The 25,701-nt window shown below is 44.0% G+C and overlaps 1 protein-coding gene across 4 annotated transcripts in view; it reads left to right on the plus strand.

The window, feature by feature from the left end:
* The window catches only part of RPS6KA5 (ribosomal protein S6 kinase A5), a 658,611-nt gene that overhangs the window by 177,979 nt on the left and 454,931 nt on the right, over positions 1-25,701 (plus strand). For all 4 annotated transcript variants that reach the window (XM_086937662.1, XM_086937664.1, XM_086937661.1 and 1 more), the window contains one exon: positions 8,392-8,463. In XM_086937662.1, coding sequence (XP_086793788.1) covers positions 8,392-8,463 — 72 coding nt within the window. The remainder of the gene's footprint in view (positions 1-8,391; positions 8,464-25,701) is intronic.

Genomic DNA, 25,701 nt, shown 5'->3' on the forward strand with positions numbered 1-25,701 from the left:
ATACGATTTGCTTCCTGTAAGTAAACCAAATGTTACTGTTTGTTCATTTATACTTTAGAATAAGTTCAAAGACATATACACAACCACACATACCCTTATCTCACTTGCCCGGAAATTATAATAACTCTCTCCAGTAACCCAGAGCTGGAAATCCTCATCAACGAATGAAAGGCAGTTCAAGGCACTGGAGGGTAAGGATTTAGTAAAGTCAATAGAACGATACCAGTTCATCCAAGGATAGAAAAAAAAAATATACACCAAATAGTATTCCTAGCTGGGCCCACCTAAAAATGGAACACTAAAAAGATTAAAAATAGATCCAACCTCCTCCGAGGCTTACCAGCTTGTAGAGAGATTTGGAATGCACCTTTAGTGTCCTGTAGCAAATGCGATATGTTAATCAATATACCAATCCAGAGTATTCGCACTCCGTGCAACAACTGGTCTCCTCTGAACGAGTCTAAATCCTTCCTCGCGGCAGCCGCACGCGATAAGGACGGAAATGCCAAAAACCAGGAGCTGGGATTTCTTCCGCGTTACAAGTCCAATCCAACAGATCTCCGTTAAGAACACAGGAACATGGACCCCTTCCTCGTGGCAGCCGCACGCGATAAGGGTGGAGGATCGGGATATGGAAGGACTTCCCTCTGTCAGTAATACCAAAACAAAGTGTCTCCGCTGAGACACGCAATTCCTTCCTGGCGGCAGCCGCACGCGGGAAGAAAGGACTGAAAACAACGTTCGTTTTCCGATGTCTCGTCTAAGGCGGTTAATCTTACACCAGGAACGCCTTCGAGGTCACAACGCTTCCTTTACTTGAATTCCGAACAATAGTTCCTCAACAAGGAACCCACAACGAAACAAACAAGGTTCAGAATAGTAATCTCTTACAGCGCGCCCTGGTGAACGCTGGGAATATAAAGGTTTGACTCCGCCCTCTTCTTAGCATTCTGGGAGTCGTAGTCATGCAGACGCAATTAGACAAATCATGACAGGTAAGGTATGGGGAGGGGGATGCACGTTGATATGAGTTGATACCGCCCATGCATGCTTGCGTTTGACTAAAATTGCTCTGTCTACATGGTAGGACCAGAGACAAATACGATTTTTAACACTCCGTTTAAATGCTGATTGACTCTGGTTTAAGACCCTCCGTTCGTTCGCAGATAGGACCTGCTCACAGTCCTTTAAGAATAGGTGATGTGAACCATCAGGCCCACTGGTGCTGATGTCGGTCCATTACAGGACCTCAAGAGAGCTGGCTCTGGCTCCTCACAGCTTGTAGCACAGATTAGGAAAGGCTCTGGTGCCCACTGCTCGTTGGTCAGGAAGGTCAAGTTCCAACCTTATCTGAGCGGTGGATGAAGGTCAGGAAGGTCAAGTTCCAACCTTATCTGAGCGGTGGATGAAGACTTCTGCAGCAGCAGGACACATTTGTATATCCTTGTGGTAAGTTTGTTCAAAAACCTAATATCCTTGCCCAAAAGACTGTTGGTACTGTGAGATAATGTGGGAGAGATCTTGGCTCGCATGACTTCCAGAATTGCGGAAAGCTTTGGGCCTAGTATAGATTTTGAGAGTTTAAGATAGTCGCTTGAAGGGCCACAACCTTTGTAGCAGCTTCTTTCCGGTGATTGGTGAACCCATGGCGTCAATGGGTACCCACAAATACTTGCATGATTGATCCACCATGGTAGTTTGTTAACCAGAGAATCTGACAGTTCTCATGACCTTGTTTTCCACTCTGGCAAGTCTTATGTGAGTTTCATATCTCTGCGCACAATTTACGTTAGTCGTACTTCTGCCTGTTCTATCGTAACTGTAACCCAAGTGGACACGTTGCTGTGTCCTTGGGCCGAGTTAACAAATGTCTTTTCTTCTCTTGACTAAATGTCTTTTCAGCACTGCAAACTTGGCTCCTTTTATCTTTCCTTTTCTCTGCTACTAAACCAACAAACATTGTTTTTGAGTAAACCTAGGTTAGCCTCTTGTGATGGGCTTCAGTCTCCCTAATATATTTATCCAAGTGTCTCGTATCCTTCCTCCTGCCACCTGACAGTTGATATTTCATAGGGGTAGATAGACAATACTCACATTTCTGGTGCATATTGGCCACGAGCATGGGGGACGGGCATCGATGAAGAGGTGGGGTGGCTTATGACATATTTTACTACTCTGTCGCGGAGTCTGCCCATGTGTGTCGGAATATGCCATGGAATGTTATGACCGGTCCTCCTCACATACTTTTTCCCCGCTATCTTCATTATCCACCCATTTAACTGCATGTTGGTGTTGGAATATAGTTCCATATTAAGGAGTTCTCAGCCTCCTTTGTTTTATGTCATTTTTAAAATTGCACAGTTGATTCTTAAACTTGATCTGACCTGTTCTTTTTTTGCAAAGCGATGTTACGTTTACTTTTTTTTTTTATTGACATTACACAATGAAGACCAGCCTTAAAACAACGACTATTGGTCTTATTTCGAGTTTGTTGGATGCAGAACTTCTGACAAAAAGTGAAGGATGTCCTTTCCACCCTATTTAGAGTACATAGAGACCCTATCCACTTTTAATTGTGGCGTACAGGACATTTGCCACTTTTTGACGGATATACTGCATGTGCCCTACATTAAATCCGGCTAATGTGGTTAACACTATAGGGAAATATAATGATTTGCCAACAATGGCATGGTTTTGGTCATGTGACTGGTTCTCTCTTCCATATTGTTTTTTTTTGTGTATACAACAAGGACCCCCTGAACAATAGATAGGTCAACTCCTAGGTCAGGGAAAAATACATATATGCAAAAACAAACCTAGGCAATTATAATTACTTGTCTATTCGATGATAGATGGGAGAAGGACCACCTCCAAGATTTAGAATACTGTTTTTATTGTCAAAGCGTCATCAGACCATATATTAAAAAAGATTTTCTTCCTTTTCTTTAAAAAAGACAGGTTTTTAATAAATCAAAGATAAAAAATTGTCAAACCATACAATAGATGACAACATATAGCACAGTATAAAAAACAGTCATATAACAGCGAATCAAAACATTAAAAAACCATGTGGCATAGTAGTAATTTATCGACGCGCGTTTCGTCGAACCAGCGCCTTCTTCAGGACAAGCCACTAACATTTCATCTAATAATCTATATACATATTCCAATTACGATACATTTATCAATAGTATGACATAAAAACTCAGAATTTAACAACATTGAAATGGCAACATCACCCATATATAAACAAGTCTGACTCAAACATAGATAAGAGTCTCAAAGTAGAAAAACGTCAGTGCTCATTGAGATAAGGAACCAAATTGATGATTAACAACATACTACTTGCATATCAATTCCTTTCAATAAGTGATGGTATATCCTTGATCCTTCTAAATAGAGAGATATTCGACAATATTTCAGATGCTTTTTACATACTTGTAAGACAACCTTGTACGTTATCAGCATGGGGAAACCAGTCACTTCTTTTTCTCTAGTTTCGAATTCGGAAACCAAAAAGATAATTCTGATTTAGTCACGTTTGCAGTACTCATGTTTTTCTAAAGATTAAAAATATCATTCTATTTTTACTTCCTTCCTTCTGCAAAGCGTAGTAAGTTCAGATGCCTTCTAAGTTCATGTTACTTTATTCTTCGATGTAATACAGTTTCAGTTTTCTGTGTCTGTCAATAACAGAATTTTAAGTTAAATAACAGAGATTAATTTATCTGTCATGATTTCACCAATACCTATTATATCTCTAACGGTACGATTTTTTATTAAAAAGCTAAAGGCAGAGTGATGAGTTTTGTCTGTAACATATCGTATTCACTCCTATTTAACATAGTACTTCTCTCAGTTACAGACCTATCGGAACCATCAGTGTAAACATAATTACCCGATTTCGTTCTTTCGTCCGCTAAGCCTTCACTTTCATAAACGATTTGGATAAATAGGTGCTGCAAAACTAAAAGAGGAAGCCGGCTGTGAAACATAGTCCACTTTCGACTGGAAAAAGGTTATCAGACCTCATAACGAGTTCGATTACTCCTGATCATATTTCTCACGATTACACACCTTGAATAGAAAGTAGTTTTCCTGAAAGTTGAGGACGAGCGTCAATAAAATGATGAAGTCGTCATAAAAATAGAGTACAAACACAGGACTTAGTATTACTTTCGTATGGACATTCAGATAACGGGATCTATAGAAAACATAATGGTAAATCCATTGGGTAATAATTTAAGTGCTTATTTCAGACACCGAAACTGAATATATATTACTCAATGATTACCTAATGATGAATTCTATCATGCTGCGCCTCGGTGTTAATTCAATCGGATAAGGAGCACGGTACTGCGGGGCAAATAAAGGAATAAAGAGACCCAGATTTTAGTCTCATGTAGAATTCTTCTAAGCGAATAGTTGTTCGATATCATAACAATAAGCCAAAAAGTCAGATTCAATCTGGCACAAGTCACACTCCGGTATGGACTTGAATAAAAAACACTAACATACCTAATCAATATATAGAAAGGTCACGCATCGAAACATACCTGCAGTAAAATTGGCAGAAAACGCGAACACGGAGGCTAGCAAAGAGATATGGCGTCTGATGTCACGATTGGCGCGATGGCAATTAGATATCAACCATATCTTTACGAACAGACCTTTAAATACTCTTTGCCAATTGGTGCATGACCAAAGTTATGGTCATGTGATCAAATTCGTCATAAGGAAGCGAACCCTTTCATCGAAATGGAAATGGAACTTACTTTCCCCGATACTTCGCATGATAAAGTGCAGCGTGACCGCGGCGGAAAATACAAGATGGCCGTACGTTTCCAAATCAACTCCACGTCCACTGTCGGACATTCTCTGCAAATATGACATTCTTTGTAGAGGAGAGGTAATTCTCTTCCATCTATAGCGTATAGTGCATCACTGAAGGGTTGAGGCACCGGCAACCTCACAAATACCATGAATATCCCAACAGTTGACCCGCACGCTGCATCTTCGGTCTCATCTACAGAAAAAATAACAAATAAAAAGTTTTTATAAAAATAAATAAAAAAGGAAATATATATAAAAATCTCCCTAATAAGTAAAATAGGAGTATAAAATCATGTTTATATATAAACATAGAAAATATATCATAGAGGCAGCCACTATCGGTGCCCTAATAATACTCGTTATATCCCCTATATGAATAAGATGTTTATAAACAATAAACAGATGGAGGAACAAATAGCTTTTATATAGTCAATAATGACCTAATACTCAAATATTACTTTCTAACCAACTCAGGAAAAATAGCAGATTCTGTGTCATAGCTGACTTGTATAATAGCGTTTTCCCACGGGATCTCGCTATTTAGTCCATTTATGAAAGTATCAAGTGTGAAAATCCAAAAGACCTCACGCTTTTTTCTGATGCGTGCGCCCCCTATTGAGTCAGAAATATTAATCTTCTCTAATATTCGCCATTTAAAGTCTTCTGGGCCATGGCTACAGTCAAGAAAGTGCTTCACCATAGGTGACAACAGTTTCTTGGTTCTGATTGCAGAACGATGTTCAGTTAGTCTAACTTGGATGGGGCGTGATGTTTCGCCCACATATCCAAGTAAACATGGACATTGGATAAAATATACAATGTTCGAGGTTTTACAGTTCCACATATTGGTGGCATGAGCAGTATAACCATTATGAGTGAAATTTTCACCCTCTATAATACTAGAACAGGATCTGCAAGTGGAACATCTAACTGTTCCTTTAATTGGTCGATTTGTATCAGTTGACTTTTGTATAAAAGTTTCTTGATTCGAAAGTCCGGAAAAGCGTGAATGAACAATCCGATCTTTTATATTTTTGTTACGCCTATGGGCGAACAAAGGTTTCTCTAATTTCTGATCCTTAGTACAATTACTATTTAAGATGTGCCAAGTTGAATTAATTACTTGTTTGACTTTTGCATCCAGGGTGGAATGTCTAGTAATACACACCAATTGGTTGGGACAGATATGTGACTAGTTGGCTCTAGATATCCTTGGGTCGTGATTTGGGTTGCATGAGTGCCCAGTAATTGTCAAGTTGTTCATGACTTTACAGAGTTTCCTGTATCCAACAGTTAATCTGGGGCTTGAGTCTCCTCCCCAGTTCATTGTGATTTGTATCTTAGTTAAAGTTAGGAGTGCCATCGGATGTCGAGTTCCTGCCAGAACTTACTTAAAGTAACCCCACAATTCCACTAGTGGTGTTCTAATCAGTCAGTGTTCAGTGATGTGTGCAGTTGTGTTGAACACTGAAGTCCATAAGGTTTCTATTCCGAACAGGACCACAACAGATGCAGAAATTCTGCATCCAATGCTCCGCATTGTATACAGCTGAGATTGTCTAATACGCCAATTTTAGGTAGTGCACTGGGGATACAGTACATTCTGTGGAGATGTTTTTGATGGATCAGTCATAAGCAGTAGTTGGGTGAGAGTTCACTGATCAGGGTGCAACAGTACTCTCACCGTCTATCCGTAAGTGACGGGTCTGTGTCTTGTTGCCATAGGGCTCTCACCGTTGCTTGCACAGTGGGGCTTTATCCTGCATCGGGGCATATAGTCTAGTTACTACTCACTCATGTACGGTGTGCCTAACAATATTTCTAGTGCATGGAGTTTTGGGCAAACATCGAGTAATGTATACTGTTTTACAAGTGGCTCAAAGCCTGTTGATCATAATAAAATCTAGGGGGAGTGGTATGCTGATCGCCTCTTATGTCTTGTGTTGATAGAAAGATGCCATCTTGAAAGTGCTTCCCCAGTGTTGTTGATTTCAGTCATCTAAGTTTGGTGTAAACTTTACAGTCTTGCATCAGTGGTAGAGTCCTGTTTGGTATAGTAGGCAGGGAGCTAGCATATAGTCCATCTATGTTCGCCCGCTGACTGAGACGGTGCCCAGACTAAACCGTGCACTGTACCGTGTCCACCACGGATCAGGGCTGTCTCACAAGTACCCCCATACCCCTGCAGTTGTCAATGGGCAGGATGCCCAGCGCAATGAGACCCTCACGGATGAGTAGTGTGCTTACAATTCCTTGATTGATTGAGGATGTTGAATTGTCCATATTGACTGCAACATGCAGTTGAAACAGTGTGGGATAATGCCATAAATGCTTAACCTCTTCATTGGGGCGCGAATTCCCCCGCAGTGCTGGGACATTTCATTTGCGGGCATGGTTCAGACGGCTCCTGGCCGTCGTGCGCACAGGCCCACCGTGACTCATGACGACCTGTGGCCATCATGAGTACGGAAGAGGTTAAATTGGGCTTGAGTGCAGCAGTAGTAGAGCTCCAAATCTGGTGCACATATTCAGTCTGGCTTGAATGGAAGTGTAAGCATTTCTAATGTGACTCTTGAGTTTCTTTCCTGCCCACGTCAAGCTACTTAGGAAGGACAGAGGTTTTGTGAAAAAATGTCTGAGTAGTATGGGTATGTCCATAAAAAGATATAGAAATTTAGAGAGGTTTGCCCTTTTGGCAATAGTGATTCTGCCTGCCATGAAGTGCGGTAGTTTACTCCATATTGGCACTCTCTCTTCCATCCATGTATGTGTCTTCCTATAGTTCTCTCGCCATCTCTCATTTGAGTCCCTACTGAGACTTATGGCAAAATATATGTCTGTCCAGCGCAGTGGGTATTCAGGAGTGAGCTTTGTAGCAACTTGCGTAAGGGAGAACACGGACGATTTGTTCAAGTTGATCATGAACTCCGTAATATCACCAAAATTATTGAACTCCTGCAGTAGTGGTGAGGCATTGGTTTTAGGGTCCTGCCCATACAGGGTGATGTCATTTGCGTACTGGTTTTAGGGTCCTGCCCATACAGGGGGATGTCATCTGAGTACATAGAGATTATCCCGCGTGTGGTGGTAAAGTCAGGCCCACAGTGTGAATTGATGCAATCGGGCCACCAGAGGCTGGCGCATCTGGAGATGGCAAAAGTGGTGGAGGGGGGTTAAATCTCTATATAGCAAGGTGTGGAACAGGCTCTTCATAGAACAGCTTGATCTAATGTAAAAGTTGTAGGTTGATTCCTATTCCTTCCAGGAGCCTGAAAATGAATTTCCATTTGGGTTAATCGAACGCCTTGTTGACGTCAAGAAAATTGTGTATGGCTGTAGCTGTGGTAATTAACAAATTAATTAAATATGTTTTGAGTGTATTATTTTAATTCTTATACAGTGTGGTATTGATAAATATAAAGGTATATAAATACTTTGAGTCGCCAGTGATTGGCAAGTTTTTTTTCTTTTTGTTTGTCATAACTTAGAGTCTCAGATCTTATAAGGTACAAGAATACAATTTCTTGAATGTTTAATTTTCATTTTTTGTATTTATAGCTAATTTAACGGGACATGCAGAGAAAATCGGAATTGAGAACTTTGAACTCCTGAAAGTTCTTGGAACAGGGGGTAAGTGGTGTTAAGGTAAAATACTATTTTAAATGTGCTGTCCTTGTTATAGTGTCCTGTCTGTTGTTCCCAAAACCGTACGTTGAAATATGTTGAGGTAAATATCATAAATATGAAAGGTATGTATGAATTTATTTATGTGGGGGAGTGTTAAATAAATCTTACAGGTGTTAAAATTGAACTCTGAAGCATTCCATGAACGCTTTCTTCATTGTCTTAACCCCTTCGAGGCTGATGACGAGCTGGGCTCGTCATGGCGTAGCCTCCTCGCACGCTGATGACGAGCCCAGCTCGTCACGCAAAGTGCGATTTGAAAAATCTCAGCGCAGGAGCGGAATTCCGCTAGCGTGCATGAGGTTAAGAACATACTTGACATGGTCCTCAGTGTGGTTATAGAACAACTTCTGATCACTGCCATGATATCCATCTTTCAAACAATTTCTCACTTTTCGCTATTTACGTAATGATGTGGTTCATTGATGATTACAAAAATGAATTTCAATTTGGTCTTGGTGTTATGTGCTCCTAAAACACTGTATTGACCCATTTTTTCCTATGTAGTCTAGCTGCTTAAAGCCATGAAGAATACTAAGTACCAGCATCATGTATTTTGTATTTGAAACTAGATCAGATCCCATTGATCTGTCTATAGCGTCATGGTGGAGAGTTATGAATCTTTGTTTTCTGATACTTAAAGCCACTTAGTACTTCAGCAGTTGTGATGCACGTCTTTATTCTGACATCCACCACTCAATGTTTGCTTGACGATAGAACGTGGAAGGGTCCTTATAAAACTCAGGATTCCAATGAAGTAATAGAACTAGGAATGCACACCCGCTTAATTATTTTCTTAGTGCATGTACAAACAAAGGAATCAATTTGCTTTGAGAAAAATATTCACAACAAATAATCGTACATCTGTTAATCCACAATCTGTATATACTCAAAATCGGGAGCACAGAAATACCATATTTCTTATATATGCTTTATTATCTATTTTTATGGTGCTCTTCCGTTCGAATTCATCAAATTATTCATAAGCAAATCATATCAAACATGAACAGGATGGGTATATGATGCAACAACTTACCAAATATTCAATATAAAAGTAAAAATATATTACCAACTAGCCAAACACTTGATTGATCAGAAAGCTGTGTTAATTCATCACACAATGTAATGATTCCTGTAGTCATTTTTAATGATTAGTTGTGTCAAAACCAGTATCTATATTCCTAAATGGACGATTACTCTTCGTTGCACAAGAAAACCCCCATGTATTTCAGATGACACTTCCTTCATTTGGGGGAGATTTATCAATTTCAAGTCATCTAATATATATACTGAAATTAATATAAAACATTATGTTACAAGTCAAGGCAGGCTATCACAGAAGCTTGCAGTAGTCTACTTGTCAAAGCCTCAATTAATTTGAAAAGCTGCATCGATATGTTATGAAATCGAAATAGATGTTAAAACATACACTATTAATCTCCGAAGGTAATGTCAATATATTGGCTGTGTTTTTTTTGTCAGGAACAGTAAACAATTGTTAACTAAAACAGTGAAAGCAATAAAAACGATAGGCACCTTTGTATCATCAAACTCAAAGAGCAGCCAGACCATTAAACTGATTATCAAATTCAGATGGGAGTTGCTACAAATTGAGCTGGATTTTGGCATGTTCTCACAAATACCACTATATAGATTCAAAAGACCCCTTAGTCTAAAGCAGTTAGTAACACAGAAAATCTCACATGACAAAAAAGAAAAGAAAAACCTAGTACATTTGCTTACAGCAACAGCGTTCACTATAATCTCATGATTCAAAGCCCACATTTACTACATCCTCATAAAGGCACTTAAATCAAACTGATTGCCATACCAATGATTGTATGTACTCATTGAAATGTTCTAGCATGTTATTGTACATATGAAAAACAAAATACAAAATCAAAGTGAGGTTTAAAAAACGCAAAAACGAGGGAGGAGCTACACGCGGGACCAAGATGGCCGCGTGAGACCTTAGCTCCGTAGAGCCCGCTCTTCCTTTGTCTATCCTGTCTTGATCCTGCCACCCGAAAGTTAACTTCGACGGTTAAGTCAAAAAGATAATCGTAGCTGAAAATTGGGACGAAAAGGGACGTTTCTACCCCTCCGGAGCGACTTCGGAAGATTCGGGCCCGACGCCTTCGGAGACAGGGAGTTGTGGTGTGCCTCTGAGCCGGATGTTAATGCAACAGCGGCCTGCGACACCGGAAGTTCCGGCTCAGTACGAGGGTGGACCTCCCTATCACCCATGGAAAGCTGTGACATCGGAGTCGACCGACGCCGCACCACAGACACAGGCTGTGTATTGTATGCACGATTGAGGTGTCATACAAAGTCCAAGGTGGGAAGTCCTACTTCGGAACACGGAAGCGGCGGCCATTACGATCCCGCTCATGGAGTCGAAACCGGACAACGAAAAGCCCCCCTCGCGGGGAGGAAGAGGTTTGAAGACTGTAAAATCCAATAAGATGGACAGATATGCACAGGCCAAGGGTTCGCTAGTGGAACGAAGGAAGTCTCCGTCACTTGGGGGAGACTCCTTGAGAGAGGCAGTCGAACCCACGTTGGCCGATGTGATGGCTGCTATCAACAAAGTGCAGACTTCTATGGTGGAAAAAATGGACGCATTGGTCAATAAGTTGGACGCAGTGAAACTAGAGTTTAACTTATTGCGAGCTGATCATGCCAAGATGAGCGAAAAAGTTAAATCGCTAAACATAAAGACGTCCAGCCTAGTGGACGACATGGCGGAGATGCAACGAGAGGTCCGAGCCTTACAAGCGGCCCGCGAGGAAACGCGTCGGAAGCTGGATGAGTATAAAGGGCGTAATAGGAGGAATAATATCCAAATTCTTGGAATACCAGAGAAATCGGAGGAACAGGCCCCAGACCTATTTGTAGAGAACATTGTGCTGAATCACTTAAAACCGAAGGGCCTCAGTAACTTTTTCTCGATTGAACGGGCCAACAGAGTGCCCTGTGGCCAGCCGAGGCCTGGAGCGCCTCCTCACCCTATGATAGCTAGAGTGCTGAACTACAAGGACAGAGATGTGATTCTTCAGGCGGCACGTTCAGCGGACCCGCTTTGCTTTGAGAACACGACTTTGTCCTTCTTTCCAGACTTCACCCAGGCGGTACAACGGCAAAACACAAGAGAAGGAGGTACCCTATAAACCAATATGGAACAGGGTGAATATGTATTAAAAGGAAAAAAGGTCCCTGAGCTTAAGGATATCCCTTATGTCGTCCTACACCCAGCCTAAATTAATGAGGTGAGGCAGTCTCTGACCTAAAGAACAACCCTATGATCAAGTTACAACTGTAATTTAAGCTAAACAGTGGCTAAACGTCAGTTTTGTTGGGTACTCAGTGTCACATAAAATCTGCAGCATTTACAAACAAACTAATATGCATAAGTGGTAAAAACAACAATTTATTTTCTAAAAGTTTCTTTACAGTACATAATTTCAATATTTCATAAACGTACAACAAAATTACAATAAAAACCAAAAGTCGACGCGGCGTTTCGGTGTCTTGTGTGAATCGGTACACCTTCTTCAGGACGGTTTTTAAAAAAAAATCACTAAAAAGAAAATACCACATTTAAAAAAAATATTATAACAAAAATGTGATCCAGTAGTAGAACGTAGTGGGATAAAGTAGAGTGTACTTTGAAAAGTCAATATAAAAGGTTTATTGCTTTTTCTAACGTCAGTACAGAATGGGACTCTGGTATAAGTCATTTTTAATTTCTAATTGTGGTATTTTCTTTTTAGTGATTTTTAAAAAAAAAAGTCCTGAAGAAGGTGTACCGATTCACACAATACACCGAAACGCCGCGTCGACTTTTGGTTTTTATTGTAATTTTGTTGTATGTTTATGAAATATTGAAATTATGTACTGTAAAGAAACTTTTAGAAAATAAATTGTTGTTTTTACCACTTATGCATATTAGTTTGTTTGTAAATGCTGCAGAATTTTATGTGACACTGAGTACCCAACAAAACTGACGTTTAGCCACTGTTTAGCTTAAATTACAGTTGTAACTTGATCATAGGGTTGTTCTTTAGGTCAGAGACTGCCTCACCTCATTAATTTAGGCTGGGTGTGGTACAACGGCAAAGACAGAGCTTTCTTCCTGTTAAAAGGAGACTGAGGGAAAAGGGACTGCGCTACTCAATGCTTTTTCCAGCGAAGCTTCGGGTGGAGGTGGATGGGAGGGCATGGTTTTTTGATCATCCGGAGGCGGCATCTGACTGGTTGGACAGCACCACACAGCCTCAATCTGAGGAAAGACAGGAGGAGGCTGCAGAGTAACAGTGAGACGGGATTTAACTGATCCGCAAATGTCGCAGAGGGAGAAGGGTTTTCAAATGGAACTTATAAATGACTGTGAATCGGGTGGTCTTACTTGGAGGGGGAGTGTAGGGGCCGGGGTCTGAGTTTCCCCTCGTACTATCTTTAGTTAACTTGTTGGGGTGGTGCGATGGGCACACTCCGAGTTGGGGTTGGGCGCTGTCCTTATGCAGGGGTGCAGGGAGGGGGGAGGTGCGAAGGGGGTGAGGGGATATGTGTTTGTTGTAGAGATTGAGTTTTTGTTTTGGTTTGAGTTGTGTATGTCTGTGAATTTTTTTGACTCAGGTGACTGTCCAGTTTTGATTTTTCTCACGTATGGGTTCGAAGGCACGTGAAAAAAAGATAGGGGATAAATGTGCTGAGCTGGAACGTGAATGGCTTAGGAGATAAGATCAAGAGAGGGATGGTTAATCAACTCATTAGGAGACACTCCCCGGATGTAGTATTGTTACAGGAAACACACCTAATTGGTAACAAATGCATGGCTTTACACAGAGGGGGATAAAAAATGGTGGTGCATGCGGGTTTCACATCTGGTTCCAGGGGGGTGGGTATACTGATTAAAAACTTCCTCCCCTTCTCAGTACAGAGGACTTGGACTGACCAGCGGGGTAGATATGCCGGCGTCATAGGCCAGCTTGGGGGACGCACGTTTACTCTTCTGTCCGTATATGTGCCCCCAGCCCTTTAGTCTGAGACATTTAGAGACTTGAGTAATATATTCCTTGCTCTTCCCCTGGGTGGGCTAGTACTGGTTGGTGACTTTAATGCAGTGCTTGATGGTGAATTAGACCGCAGTCCGCCCCGGGTGCTGGAGCAATCACAGAGATGGCTTTCGGAGTTCCTATGTACTTTGGGATTGATTGATTGATAGCTGGCGTGCGTGCAACCCAAGATCCGTACAGTTCTCCCATGTCTCCGCTGCGCATATGTCCCTGTCCCGCCTTGATTACGTTTTAATTCCAGCGGCAGCAGCACCTTCGATTGTAAAGGTCAGATACTTGGGGAGAGGTATATCTGACCACTCCCCTCTATGGCTTAGTCTCACGTTTGAACTTCCGGCAGCAGGCAGAGTGGCTCCCATTGGGGCGTGGAGATTGAAGGACCCCAAGATAAGAAAAGAAATTCTTATGGTAGCAGATAGGTACTTCCTAGAGAACGAGGGATCGGTGCAATCTGCCAGATCACTTTGGGAAGCTTATAAAACAGTTGTGAGGGGCGAAGTGTTGTCTATTGTTTCGAGGCGGAAAAGGGAAGAACAGGCGGCGATTGCCAGCAAGGAGGCAGAGGTCACACGTCTGGAGAGGCAGGTCACAGAATCACCTACAGCGGCAGACCTCCACCTACTGAGGCTCCGGGAGGATGAATATAGAGCTTTGGCCAGAGAGAGCGCCGTGGCGCAACATAATGCGACACAGAGCCGTATATATGAGTATGGCGATAAGGCCGGGAAACTGATTGCATGGCTTGAGAAGGGGGAGCGAGCGTCTAGATTAGTTCCTGAATTGGATAGTCAAGAGCGAGGTTTGATTAAAGACCCACAGGCGGTGGCAGACGAATTTGGAGAGTATTATCAGGGGATTTATGAGGCATTGTATGATTTCCCGGAACAAGACAATAGAGATATGATTGTCATGCCAAGCCTTTCTAACGAGGATAAGAGCTTTCTTGACTCTATTACGGATGATGAGGTCGCTCAGGCTATACGGCAAGTTAACTCCGGCAAGGCCTCGGGTCCGAACGGAATACCTATCGCGCTATACAAGTTGAATGCCAATAGAGTAGCGCCATACCTCCTCGCCATGTTTCTCGAGAGTCGAGGGAAAGGAGAGCTCCCATATGATCAGAGAGTGGCCAATATAGCTGTTATTCAAAAACCTAAGACGTGTTGCTCCTCCTACAGGCCCATATCGCTCCTCAATGTGGAGCCCAAGGTCCTGGCCAAGCTCCTTGCTACCAGATTAGTGAAAGTTATAACAACCTTGATCCATCCGGATCAATCCGGTTTTATGCCGCAGCGCAGCACAGCGCTGAATCTGCGTCGGCTGCATGGAGTACTTGGAGGGGCTTCTAAAATAGGGGAGCCAGCGTTTCTGGTGTCTTTGGATGCTATTATGGCATTCTATAGAGTGGAATGGCCGTATCTATTCGCAGTTTTGACAAGCTGGGCTTTGGTGAAGAGTTTGTAAACTGGGTGCGCTTACTGTATACTAAGCCGCTGGCGAGGGTAGTGGTTAACTGCAAATCCCGAGACTTCTCCCTCGGAAGAGGTACCAGGCAAGGGTGCCCTCTGTCGCCGCTGCTTTTTGCTTTGGCAATGGAACCGTTAGCGGCGTGGGTTCGCTGGGACATCACTATACGCGGATTGCGCTGGACGCCGGAATGGGAGGACAAAATATCGTTATATGCAGACGATGTTCTGCTCTTTCTTACTAAAGCTAAGACCTCCTTCCGGTATTTTTTAGATGTACTTACTATATTTGGGAGATACTCCGGTCTCTCTATAAATTGGAACAAATCAGTACTTTATGTTCTTGCTGGAGATCACCCGGAGATCCCACATACATGCCCCATCCGTATAGAGAAACACGGTTTTAAATACTTGGGAATTTATGTCTTTCTCGATCCGCAACGGCGCTATGATAATAATCTTTTATCTCCTTTGACTCTGTGCCGGGGGGATGTGGAGCGCTGGCGGACTCTCCCACTATCTTTGCTTGGCAGAGCAACCCTGTTTAAAATGATGGCACTGCCACGTTTCTTATATGCCTTACAGAATGCAATGGACCCCGTACCAACGGCTTACTTCAGAGAGATAGAGGCCCTTCAGCGGTGCTTCTTGTGGGATGGTGGGGCTCGTAGAGCTTTTAACAAATTGACGCGCTCCTGGTTCGATGGTGGTATAGGGCTGCCTGACTTGCGGAGGTATTAGTGGGCGTCACATTTGGCGGCTTTGAACCACACTGTGTATGAAGTCCCCGGAGATCCAGGCTATGCTATGGATAGATGTCAGGCCCCGGGTGGCAGGATAGACAGAGCTTTGTATTCTAGACCGGGAAGGTTCCCCCTTACGGGCCCAACGGCACACTCCGTACGGGTGTGGCACATTGCCACCAAAAGTTTAGGCTGGGAAGGCAGACTTACATTGGCCACTCCATTGCTTAATTCCGAAAAACTGGGTAGCTTATGGAAGTCCAAAGGGTTTGATAAATGGGATCTCATTGGAATAACTCCGATTAAGGATGTGTGGGGGAAAAACTCGATACATACGTTTGACTCACTTGCAAACCAATACAGTCTTCACCAAAAACAAATACTTTCGATATTTGCAGGTGAGGCACTCGTTATTAGCTCATATTCCTGAGGGCACGGAACTCCCAGAGGCGTCTCCTCTGGAGAACCGGGTCCTTGACGGTCATATCCCAGACAAGACTATCTCCTTGATATATCGAAAATTAATTAACAATGCAGAAGACCCATTGGTTAGGCTTAGATCGCAATGGTGTACAGATGGCCTTGAAATGGATGACGAGGACTGGGAACGGAGGCGCTATCCTCCCACAAGGTAGTCGCTGTTCAGATGAGGCTTCGCCTAGTCCAACTGAAAGTGCTTCACAGAGTTTATATTACCGGGCCGCGGCTTGTGCGAATGGGTAGAGTGTCTAGCGCAGCATGTAGGAGAGATGTGGAGAAGTGGGTACATTGATGCATATTCTTTGGCACTGCACCTTCGTACAAACTTACTGGGAGAAGATTCACAAGGAGTTGAGAGCAGTGCTGGGGTTAGAAGTGTGTATGGAAGTCCGTAGGTGCCTCTTGAATGTATGGGAGCCGACAGATCTCAATGATTACCAGAAGCAAGGGTGACATTGGCATGCAGGGTGGCCAAGCGAGACATTGCGCTGTTTTGGGGCGCCCGCCAACCGCCTCAGGTGCATAAATGGGAGGAGGACCTCAGTTGGTGTATGATGAGAGAGCGTACTGTCTATGTCGCCAGGGGCTGCCCCCGGAAGTGGGAGAAGGTGTGCGGGGCTTGGAACCAATATAGCGGAGGTCTATGTGAAGCCCCAGGAGGAGATCCAGATATTGCAACACAGGAATCCCCATGATCCAGATGTTTTCCCTTTATTAACTATTTGATCCTGTACAGTGCCAAATGAACCGATCCAGATGTTTTCCCTTTATTAACTATTTGATCCTGTACAGTGCCAAATGAACCGAACTGTTGTAAATTGATTGCATTCACCTGAGACTTTATTTTTTCTTTTGTTCTGTTTATTTCATAATAAAAAGAGTTTAAAAGAAAAAAAAATGCAAAAACAACATCTGCACTAAACAAAAAAAATCCTCTCTGATTGTGCATTTCAGCGCACACAAACACAATGTGTCGCAATTGAAATTCCAAGTTTTGGAGAAAATCAATGATGAGCTAGGAAGAGACATTTGTAAGAGATTTTTGTAGCGAGAAATGTATTGGATCAGGAGATTATACACCTTACAACCTAAAAGGTTTGGATTATCGCATTGAGCTGACATGTTTTCTGAAAGTGTAATTCCCAGTTACAAATATTTTTGCATTTCATGTGTTTATTTTTCAATGTACCTTCATTACAGATAATTCCTTTTTTTTTTTTTTTAACTATTACTAGAAGACAGTATAAGAAGGTCAATTTATCACAGTTTTAGTTGAGCTGGCACTGTGCTATGTCTGTGTTCATTTGAGCATTTTTTTCACTGAATTGTTGATAGGTGCAATCATCATTTATTAATAATTACCTTTGACTTTTATCACCATTTTCCTTTAGCATTCCGCCCAGCATTTTCACGTATCTATTTTCTGTTGAACTAATGTAGAACTCATTAAAAAAAAAAATCCTGGTTGCTCAAACACGCACGCCGTGAATGATCATAAAACAGGGAATTAACATGATCCTGTTTTAGCGGAATAAATGAGATCTACCTTGGTTCACTGTCCATTACTTCCTTACGACTGTAGTGGAATCTGAATCAGGAACGTAACACAAGGCCCCGCATTGCGGGGGGGCCTCGCGCTGGCTGGGGGCCCCTGCCGGCAGGGCCCCGCCCCATCTCACGTCATACAACAAAACAATTGTGGTGGGTAGTGGCTCTAAAATGTTGCGCGGCCCCGGTCCGGCCGGGGCCCCTGCGACTGAAATGGTGCGGGCCGCGGGGCCCCCGGCCGGGGCCCCTGCGAGACTACTAGTGGTGACGAGTGTTAAGTGTTTGTCTGTTTGAAAATGGTGGTGCGGGGCCCTGGCCGCTGCCGGCGGGGCCCCCCTGGGGGACTGGGAGAGAGAGAGGCAGTCTTCAAAATTGTGCGGGTAGCCAGGACAGGCCCGGGCCCGGCCCGGGGCCCCGAGACAGTCTTCGAAATGGTGCGGGGGCCCCCACCCCGCCATCGGCAGACAGAGCCCGCCCTGGAGTGGGGGCAGAGACAGGATCAGAACGAAGAACAGGGGCACGGGGACTCCGGAAGTACAGTATTCTCATGGTGCCACGAGACAGGGGTTGCACTTAATGACAGACATGGATAGACAGATGGACAGACAGACATACAGTTAGACATACAGTTAGGCAGACATATAGCTAGAGAGACCGATACAGACAAATAGACATGTAAAGAGAGAGGCAGACAGGTGGCTAGACATGCCTATAGCCATAGAGACAGAGACATAAATAAACAGATCGGCAGACACCTATGTAGATAGATGGACAAGTCGACAGACATACGGACATACTTGCAGCGCTGGCAAGAAAGTCTTTCATACCCAGAGGCCGCGGCCGCGCCTTCAGAGGTCGTGAATACATCCCACCCACTGCGCGTCACTACTGGGGAGAGGCTTTTTTTTGGGGGGGGGGGGGGTGGTACAGGGGTAATCTGGTGGTGAGAAGGGAGGGGTGTCTGTGCTCCTCCTCTGCAAGGACTGGTGTACACTGACGGGCATCGCCAGGTGGTCTCGTTCATAATGTTACATGAGTTGTGTATAGCGCCTCGGCTGCGCCTCTTAGCGCAGTGCGTGGTCTCAGACAAGCCGGTGATCCTGTTGTCCGGCGGTCCGGGCTCTTTGCCCTCTGCCACAGCTCTGTGCACCGCCCCTGCCTTTACTCAGGACCCCGAATTTAAAGTAGTACCAATCTGTTTTAAAAGTTTGGCCTTTTTAATATTTTTGTCAAATGTTCTTCCCGATTCTTAAATGTGTCCATTATTTTTAAATAAAATATGAACACCTTTTTGGTCTTTGTAAAAGATTGACTATTTGCAGGATTGTGCCAATAATGCAGTAAAAACAGCTTTAAAAGCAGTTTCTGTAGGAAGGTGGATATCTGACTATGGTTGCCCCCAACTTTTTGCCTGGTGTTGTGCTGGTTTTTCGACTTAGTTGACCTGGGGCCCTGCTATTCAGGACCCCAGGCCCACTGCTCTCTCTGTAAAATGGATTCCATGTACTCTAGGTACATATCTAATTGGATACTGAGTCACCTTATCAGCCCCTGTACAGTGTACCTTAGGTACCCTTGGCATAGGTTTCACCCAGGGCCTACCAGGGGCTGCAGCATGTATTATGCCACCCAAATCTGACACAACTGGCGGATCAATCAGCTGGGGCAAGGTGGTGTAATCACCCTTTGCTTTAGATATAGTATCCCTATATCTAACCCTAAAATTGACACATATCCTCCTATCAGTCACTCCTATGGCAGGCCTTATCAATCCTGAAGGCAGAGTGCTTGGAATTATGTGGGATGGTGCTCTAGCATGAGCTGAGCCTGTCTGCAGCTTTCGGAACCGAGTCCTTTAGCTGTTTCCATGATAACGCTATACCATATACTCTTAAGTGCATTATAATCCTCTCGGTTATTGCCAACTTTGGTATAGCATTATCAAAACATGTCGAGTAAGGTGTCATACAAATTGGAATACTACCCCCTCGCCAATTCTGGCGACAGGGGTAGCATTCCACCCTTCTAGAGGGACACGACATGTATGTAACTGTGAACCCCGGTTAAAGCTAACTCAAGACTCAGCATCACAAAATGGATGCTGCCACCACAGACACAAGTCTGACCTCCTGCTGCTGGGAGTCCTTCCAGCGAGGGAGGCTTGGACAAAGGGTTTCCTGCCTTGGGAGGTGCTAGCACCACCCCAGACAGGATTTTGTGTATAAGGTAGGACAGGGCTGAAAGGAATGAGACATGCCTGGGGCACACAAGGTGTCCCTGTGCATACACCGGTCTAAACCAGTTCCTGGGGCACTCCAGCCCCAGCTCTGGCGCAAGACCGGACAAAGGATAGGGGGTGTAACCACCCCCCTTCCTGTGTAGTGTAGTTCCTAGTTTCCCACTAGGCCCTGCGCATTGGAATAACAAACAGTAGTATCGACGTGGAACTGCGGATCTTCCAGGCCTCTACTGACTATGCTAAACTTAATTGGGTGTGTTACCAACTAGCTCAGAGGTCACTGGAAACTTTCTTCTCTGCATGGGAAGTGATCAGCTTCCCTGGCACAGACAAGAAGGGATTCAGCTTTCCAACAACCGTGCAACATGACAACTTTGCTCCTCAGATCAAGAGTCAATCTCTAGGGTCGTGTGAAACAATAGACATGTATTTCACTCAGTCAGATTAGTGCAGTTTACTTTCACGATATGTAGAGAATAGAGAGACGGGCGTTTGTCAATAAGGGGTTAACATTTATTGAGCAGTCTTTCTTCTCGTTCAAGAGAAATGTATTGCCACAATTGCAAGACTTGTTATTATAAAAAGTGCGTACAGTAAGATAAGAATTGCGAAATAATACTGTAAAAGCATTGATATGGTTTCTTAGCCATACAATGGTTTAAAAGTAATAAAACATATATACATTCATATATACATTAGGCTAACATACTCAACTGGTGCTTCTAACTACGCCTACCCCAGTGTGCCTGACCTAAGCCTAACACGTGGAAGGGGGGTAAGTAAGTAGCTTTAAGTTAAGTTGGTTTTGCCAAGGTTTGCTTCAAGAATTCTCATCTAAGGGTTTAGTCAACACCATACCTCTGAATAGAATGATGGAAGTCTGGTATTTCCTTCAGGGGGAAACTCGATATCCCAGTCACCCGCGAGGGCAGACCAGAAACGCTGGAGCTGGATTTCTCAGCAGAAGAAAGGCAGCGTCTCTCTTCAGCGCGTCGGGAGGAGGAGGGGGACAGCGTCCGCGGGCAGCTTGGAATCTGCTGGGCTCTTCGCAGAGGGACGGCTGTTCAGCTCCTAAGCTCACCACACCATCGTTCGCGCTTTAGCAGCGATAATGGTGTCAGTAGCTTGACCACCAAGGGGACAGCAGCAGCATCAGCGTACTGCATGCAGCATACAACAGCAATGGGACACCAGCAACAGGGTGCACAACAGCAATAGCTTAAGGCAACGTTGGTAGTATTTATACCTGACAGGTGCCTGGTTTGACGCAAGTTTGCTGGACATAAGACGTCAATTAAAGATGTCACTAGGAAGTGATAGCTATCAGTTGCTCATTAGAGTTCCATTACTAATCAAAACACAGCAAGCGGGGATTTCCAGGTTTGCTGAGTTTTTATCTTGTTGAAGAACTCGGAGTGTTAATCTAGGAATATCAGATAGTGACTTCTGCTCTGTCATTGCACTAATTGGTTGCAAAGGAAGTGGCAGAGAACTATTCTGGAATGTGGCTCTGTTCGTGTGAGGCCAGAGATGACTTTCTGAATATCGCACTTGAACGGTTACGCCAATATAGGGAATAAATGGATTTATAGCCGAATAGGGGCATAAGGCCACAGTATCGATCAGGAACCTAGATAAACACGCAACACCTGGTCCCACCCAGAGGAGGGACCTAGTCGTAGTACAGCCCCCTTTAGCCGGATAAAGGTATGAGCTGGTCCCATTCCAAATTAGATTATCCTGAACATCTTTACAAGAAGAAACTCTGGACTTCGACGTTCTCCTCCACAGAAGACTAAAGAAATCTCCCTTGTGGGCAAGGAGTGTCCACCCTGCACAAGCAGGCACCATCAGCATCCAGCGGCTTCCCTTTGTCGTCTTCCTTCAAGGATCCAGACTTCAGAGCCCGACGAGACCCGGATTCCCAGACCTCTCCGACCTCTACCTACATCTGCAGCACAGCTGAGATCCGTGGGTGCGACGAGACACGTGGGACCGGCCATCTTGAAAGAAGCAGCACTTTGCTCCAGCACGACTTCTGAGGTCACCTCGTCCAAGTGCTTTGGGGACTGAGAAGCCCCGACCCCGAGCAGCTCCTGCACCGAAGACCAGCCCTCCAGCATCCACGAGATCTGCTTGGGGCCCTTCTGCCTGTTTGCTGCTCGACGCGTTGTCTGGTCACTTGCCGGCTGGCTAGTGACCTCCTAGACGACGAAACCCGAAATCTGCACTGCTGGTCTGGTTGCTCCAGACTGGCCCTTGCTCCCTTCCAAAAGAGGAGAACCCTGGACCCTCCTGGTCCACTCCAGACGCCGTTTCCACTCACCGCGTGGGTTGCCTTTGCCAAGGCCTGTTGACTCTGAATCCGAAGCCGACACCGCCGACAGCGAGAGCCTGCGTGGGACAGCTCGTGCCTCCATCCTGGTCGTCAAAGACACCACTTGGTCCACGTGGCTGCAGTGACAAGCGTCCATCCTCACCTGATCGCGACAACGACATCTGGTTCCACTCCCGGTTCCACTCCAGTCACTGGCTAGTGACTTTGAACATTGTCCCCTCTGCTTTGAGGTTCTTCTCTTCACTGATCCACCCTTGGATCACACCGGACATCTTCCTCCTGACCGCCTGCAGCATCTTTTCCTCCAGGCTCCATAGACTTCAACGCCAGAACCCGACACGACTTGGCACCTATGCACCCGCAGGCCGTGGGTGAGGTAACACGAGCATTTCGGTGCTCAAGGGTAGCTTGACTTTCCTAGTGTCCAGTTCCACAGTTGTTTTAGTTCTACCTAGTCAGGATTGTCCGTACTCACCTTTTTCTTGAACTGTACTGTCCATAGACACTGTTACGCATCTCGCGTGTGAGTTCACACTCTGCACACGCGTTCCGTGGGCCTCCTAGCACCTACCTAGAGTTAGTATAGTGTGGTCCTAGCGATCCTACAGCCTCTGGACAGCTCCATTCCTATTATCGACTTTCACATTCCACTTACTTAGTATATGGTTTGTCGTGCCCCTAGGGCACCATTGTAATTTGTGCAACTTAAACGTATTTTTCCTAAGAGATTGTCATGTGCTTAGCCCTCTGATCTCATAAAGAGTTCAGAGGTGTATGTTAGTTAATAAATACTTGTTTATTTTCATAACAACCTGTGTGGTGTCCTTTTACTTGGTATTCAAGGGGTTATATGCGGTAAAACAGCTGGCTTCACATGCCAAAAGAGTTTAGCCTAAGACTGCTTTGTCCATGCTACCATTAGGATAGCTGGTCTATAAGGTTGACTTACAACCAATCACCATAAGGGTTGTTTAGACTGATACAAGGTGATCACTAGAACTAGTGAGCATCATATATCAGGCCAACTTCTCACAGTTTCATGGTTATCTCGTATAGAATTCAACCAACATCTATCAAAAGTAATGTTGTTAGTGACCCTTTAAAGGTAACTGATTTTACAATATGAACTATAGGTTGGATGGGGCTACTTCAGAAAATGATTTAAAGGGTTTTATAGCAAGTTTGGCATTTAAATATTATAAATTTCAGTTCATGTTAAAAACTGGCAAATTATTTTTGAGACACTATAATAATTAACAGGCCCATTGAAAGTGCGCAGTGTATTTGTAAAGCACACTGAAACTTAAAACGATTCCCTGGCCCTATGATTGTGATCTACGAATAACAACATAATCGCAAGAGTATTAATAAAAGAACAGCCAGGTCTTTATGGCCTTGTGAAATGGCAGTAATTGATCGAGCTTATGCATCTGAGTGGGTAACGAATTCCAGGTTTTAGCCTCAGTTACCGAAAAGTCATTTAAAAAAAAAATATATATATTTATTGGTTCCGGTCAGCACTGAGCAATTCTTCACATACCTTACTAGTACACATTAATACAGAAAGCAATAGATAACAAAATGAAATAAAGAATGTACATCACAGTTCGTGTATACATAATGCCAGATACTCTTTTCCTTGACTTGGTTAGAGGCGCTAATTACATCACATGTGTCTTCCTCCATCTTTGGTCTGCCTTGTTCTTGGCATGACGTATTGTGTCCCAATTGCATTACAACATTTTCCAAATCAAAGGAATAAGAGCAGTGCTTATATATATATTCTTATTCTATCAATGCACACAGTTCCAAACCCTAAGTCGGCATATAAATATAGATGTCCAATACCTAAACTGTCAAATCACTCCCTTCCCCCTGCGCTCGCTGTAAGTATCGTACCAGAGGTTCCCAGTATTCCCTAGGTCTGGATGACCGCGGCAGTTCTTCCGCATAGACTTCCAATGTGTCTCTGCAGTATGGCATATCCTTTAGCCAGTCCTGAAATCTGGGTGGGCATCTGCTCCCCCATCTCATAGCGACACGGCGCTTAGCCAGTAAGAGCGCTACCGCCAGAAATGTCCTCCTCTTTGCAGGTGTTATTCTATAAATTCCTAATAGGCATACTAATGGGGTATTAGGAACCATTTCCGATAGCATTATTGTGAGTGCTTCTGTAATGTCTTCCCAGTACGCATGGATCTGCGGGCAGGCCCATGCTACATGTAAGAAGTCTGCATGCAAAGCCTCGCATCTAAAGCACCCGTCATCTTGTCGCAATCCGTACCTGTGTAACTGAGTCGGTGTGTAGTAAAATTGATGCAAGAATGTGAAGTGCATTATACGCAGATTGCAGTTTGGCGTCATCAATTGTAGTTGTGTACAACTACACTCCCAGTCCTGCTCACTCACCACATCCCCCAGTAGTTTCTCCCATTTATTAAGCAATCTATTCGTAGCTCCACTGTGTTCAGCTTGCGCCGCAGTGTATAAGCGTGCCGTGTAACCAGTTTACGGCGTCTGGGGGCAATCAACATTGTCTGTAGTGTCTGCAAGGTAGGCGGTTCCTCCGGATATGAGTCATAGAGTTCCTTTACCGCTGTTTGCAACCGCATATGAGCAAACACTTTAATGGGGGAGTTGTGTATACTTAGTGTAGGGCCAGGGATGTATTAAGGATTTGGGGGGCCCTGGGCCAAATGTATTTTGGGGACCCCTGTTCGGAGCAGCTTTGGTTTTATGATCCAGTCTCAGCTCTTTCATTCCCTCTTTGTTCAAAATCTAAATGTGCACATATCTGATATTCTGTGATAGTGATGTGTGTTTTCAGTAGGAACTCACGAATGTTACTGCAAATAATCTCTGTCACTCACTCCCATTTCTCATATGTGAGGGCCTATACTCATTTAAAAGAAAATTTTATATGGATGTTGCATAAAAATAAATGATAGAAAAACGCTATTTACAATGATCTGTTTAAAAATAGTTCAAGGTCATCAGGACAACACTCTGTTCAGAACAGAGCTGGCTCTATCAAGGGGCCCCCCTGAAAGGCGGGGGCCCTGGGCCAGAGCCCACTTTGCCCATGTCTTAAAACGTCTCTGTGTAGGGCCGTCCCTCCCAATAAATCTCCCCTGCGGGAGTATATAATTGCCATGGTGGTCAATTGCATTTTGTCAACCAGTCTTAATATACCCTTTTCTTGCGTAACTGATAGTCGCGGGTGATGTGCGATAGGTAATGCTGGTGCATAAACGGGGAGTTTTGAGGGCTTCACTACTTTCTGAAATCCAGC

Source organism: Lissotriton vulgaris, chromosome 9 (genome assembly GCF_964263255.1).
Source record: "Lissotriton vulgaris chromosome 9, aLisVul1.2, whole genome shotgun sequence".
Classification (NCBI taxonomy): domain Eukaryota; kingdom Metazoa; phylum Chordata; class Amphibia; order Caudata; family Salamandridae; genus Lissotriton; species Lissotriton vulgaris.